The sequence below is a fragment of the Macaca nemestrina genome, chromosome 20 (assembly GCF_043159975.1).
Source record: "Macaca nemestrina isolate mMacNem1 chromosome 20, mMacNem.hap1, whole genome shotgun sequence".
In the NCBI taxonomy this organism is placed as follows: Eukaryota; Metazoa; Chordata; class Mammalia; order Primates; family Cercopithecidae; genus Macaca; species Macaca nemestrina.
Window position 1 is genome coordinate 21,455,887 of NC_092144.1, and position 3,834 is coordinate 21,459,720.

General features: G+C 41.4%; 1 protein-coding gene across 1 annotated transcript; it reads right to left on the minus strand.

The window, feature by feature from the left end:
- Positions 1 to 611: 611 nt before the first annotated feature.
- On the minus strand, positions 612 to 1,969 carry LOC105464254 (uncharacterized). Its single transcript, XM_011711979.2, has one exon. It carries the CDS (start codon positions 1,734 to 1,736, stop codon positions 1,281 to 1,283), a length of 456 nt encoding a protein of 151 aa, XP_011710281.2. The 5' UTR covers positions 1,737 to 1,969; the 3' UTR covers positions 612 to 1,280.
- Between the last annotated feature and the right edge of the window lie 1,865 nt (positions 1,970 to 3,834).

The window sequence follows — 3,834 nt, forward strand, 5'->3', positions numbered from 1 at the left end:
GCTGGGCGTGGTGGCTCACGCCTGTCATCCCACCAGTTTCAGAGGCTGAGATGGGTAGCTCATTCGAGGCCAGGAGTTCGAGACCAGCCTGGCCAATATGGTGAAACCCCGCATCTACTAAAAATACAAAAATTAGCTGGGCATGGTAGTGGACGTCTGTAGTCCCACCTACTCGATAGACTGAGGCAGGAGAATGGCTTGAACCCAGGAGGTAGAGGTTGCAGTGAGCAGAGATCATGCCACTGCACTCCGGCCTGGGAGACAGAGTGAGACTCTATCTCACAAAAAAAAAAAGGGGGGGGGGCGGCAAAAGATGAACACACACTTCTCAGAAGAAGGCAATTTATGTGGCCAACAAATATATGAAAAGCTGCTCAACATCATTAGATGAAATATAAATCAAAACCACAATAAGATACCATCTCACAACAGTCAGAATGGTGATTATTAAAAAGAAACAATAGATGCTGGTGAGGCTGTGGAGAAATAGGAACGCTTTTACGCTGTTGGTGAGAATGTATATTAGTTCAACCATCGTGGAAGACAGTGTGGTGATTCCTCAAGGATCTAGAACCAGAAATACCATTTGACCCAGCAATCCCATTACTGGGAATATACTCAAAAGAAATACAAATCATTCTACTATAAAGACACATGCACACGAATTTTTTTTTAAATCATTTTAATGTTTTTCACTTCTATTAATTGATTATTGATTTCTACACAAGTGTATGCATCTAGTTTGACTTGCTTCATATTTATTTTCCAACATGGTGCAGTCTTCAGCATGAGGTGCACGAAGTACCTTGTCCTCAAAGAGCTTTATCAACTTGAACATTTTCAAAGAGCTCTATAAGGCAGCTCAGCATGGCAGTTTTTTACTGAAATCTCTTATCTGGAAGACGGCAAAATAGACCCGGACCTTCCCGAGCCCACTGGTTGCTTGTATTCATATCACAGCTCGCTTGAGTAAGTGGTAACGACAGAATAATAAGCAGATTGCTCCAAACCCAGCTGGGTGAGATAGCTTCATTTTTGGAAAACCAACTGAATCACGAAAACCTTCCTAATGGTATAATTTGTTCCAGAGTTCTTTTGATACTTAAGAAGGGAAATATTAATCCTTGTGCACAGTCTTTTATTACAAACACTCTTATTTATGGTATTACGGAGTTTTCTTCTCCAGCCATCATTCTCCGATGAGGTGACTGACTGTACCCCATGCAGAATTGAAAGCATGAAGAAATCTCCTTTCTTAATCAGAGCTGGTGACAGCCTTCTCATTTCCTGCCAAATGGATCAGACCACACTTTTAACCCTGGTGTCTGCACATCCTCTTGAACAATTCCAGCCCGATTTATGGTTTGCTCCCTCCTGTAGTCTTCCAGTCTCATTAGGGGTCGGAAGTAGATGGGATAGAAGGCGGCGCCGATCAGGGAGATGAAGCTGCCGAAAATGAGCGCGGTGCGCAGGTTCCAGGACATGGCGTTGGGCCCCAGGCTGCCCTGACCCGCCGACCTCCCTGCACTCTCGGAAACCTGGCTACCCACTCGCACACGAATTTTTATTGCAGCACTATTTACAATGGGAAAGACATGGAACCAACCCAAATGCCCATCAATGACAGACTTGACAAATAAAATGTGGTACATACACACCATGGAATACTGTGCAGCCATACAAAGAAATGAGATCATGTCTTTTGTAGGAACATGGATTAAGCTGGAAGTCATCATCCTCAGCAAACTAACACAGGGATAGAAAACCAAAAACTACATGTTCTCACTCATAAGTGGTAGTTGAACAATGAGAACACATGGGTACAGGGAGGGGAATAACACACACCAGGGCCTGTTGTGAAGTCGGGGGCAAGGGGAGGGCACCTAGAAGGGTCAATGCGTGCAGCAAACCACCATGGCACACATACACCTATGTAATAAACCTGCACATTAACTAAGCATTGCCTCTCAAGCTTTATTTAATGAGCTTATAAATCACTTGGTAATGTTGGTCTCACTCTATGTAATGTGATTCTGCAGGTATGGAAAGGGTCCATGAGAGGGTGTTTTAAATAAGTCCCCTGTCAAGGCTGACCCCCCCTAGGCTCATCATTAGCATTAGTTAGAGAAGCAGGCGCAGTACAGAGTCTCCTACACTTGGCACTCTTGTCACAACACAATTACTTCTGGAACAAATGAAAACAACCAATCTCCATCCTAAAGCATCATAATCTTTGTTGGCTTTTTAAAGTTTTTTGTTTTGTTTTGTTTTTTTAGACAGAGTTTTGCTCTTGCTGCCCAGGCTGGAGTGCAATGGTGCAATCTTGGCTCACTGCAACCTCTGCCTCCTGGGTTCAAGCAATTCTCCAGCCTCAGCCTCCCAAGTAGCTGGGACTACAGGTATGCACCACCATGCCTGGCTAATTTTTTGTATTTAGTAGAGATGGGATTTCACCATATTGGTCAGGCTCATCTCGAACTCCTGATCTCAGGTGATCCACCCGCCTTGGCCTCCCAAAGTGCTGGGATTACAGGCATGAGCCACCGTGCCCAGCGGCTTTTTAAAGTTTACAGAGAAAACAGAAAGCAGCAATATGTGACTGAGTCTGCATTTATTTTAATTAATTAATTAATTATTATTATTATTTTGAGATAGAATCTTGCTCTATTGCCCAGGCTGGAGTGCAGTGGTGAGATCTGCACTTACTGCAACCTCTGCCTCCCAGGTTCAAGCTATTCTTCTGCCTCAGCCTCCTAAGTAGCTGGAACTACAGGCATGCACCACCATGCCTGGCTGACGGTTTTGTTTTTTTTTGTTTTTGTATTTTTTGTAAAGTCAGGATCTTACCATGTTGGTCAAGCTGTTCTTGAACTCCTGACCTCAAATGATCTGCCCACCTTGGCCTCCCAAAGCGCTGGGATTACAGAAGTGAGCCACCGCACCCCACCCTTCCTTTTGCATTGTAAGTACTTCAGCATGCAAATAATTACCTTGGATAATCAAGTTTCTGTCAAAAGAACTTATGTATCTTTTAGTATTTATCATTCTGTATTGCTAAATTTAATTCTACCTTTGTGTCCAACTTTCATGTGCTCCTAAAATGAGCTTTACTCTGAACAAATCTATGTGTACTTTTAACCGAAAATTTAAAAAATAAACCTTTGCCAAAGCAAAAACAAAGCAATGAATCTCAAGTTACAAATAAAGACAAGCCTGAGTCAAAAAGAATGACAAAAGGTTTATTTAGCTGTTAACGTAATTTACATATATTTCAAAAAAGCAGAGAAAAATATCTACATACAGTCTAAATGCTTTAATAAAACAGATGAACAAAATATCCTCCCTTACTTTCATGTATGTGAATAAAGCCTCTTATTTTTAATTTACATTTTCTCCTAAAACAACCAGGTCACTGGACATGTTCTTGAACTCTTGGACATCTGAATTGTGAACCTGAAAGAATGTTTATGGTAAAAAAGCAGAAGAGAGAAAGGTGCTATAATAAATTGATGGGTGCACATAAATAAATCAAGTTGTCAGAGATACTGACACAATAATAGTGGGAGTCTACAACACCCACGGGCACTAACAGACACATTATTGAGGCAGAAAATTAACAAAGATATTAAGACCTAAACTCAACATGTGACTAAACAGTCCTAATAGACTTCTACAGCTCTCTCCATCTAAAAACAACATAGTATAGTCTTCTCATTACATGGCACATACTCTAGAACCACACACAGAGGCCACAGCTTGATAAAAATGTAATTCAATACAAAGAAAATCACTTGAATCATACAATTACATGGAAATTAAACAACCTGCACTTGA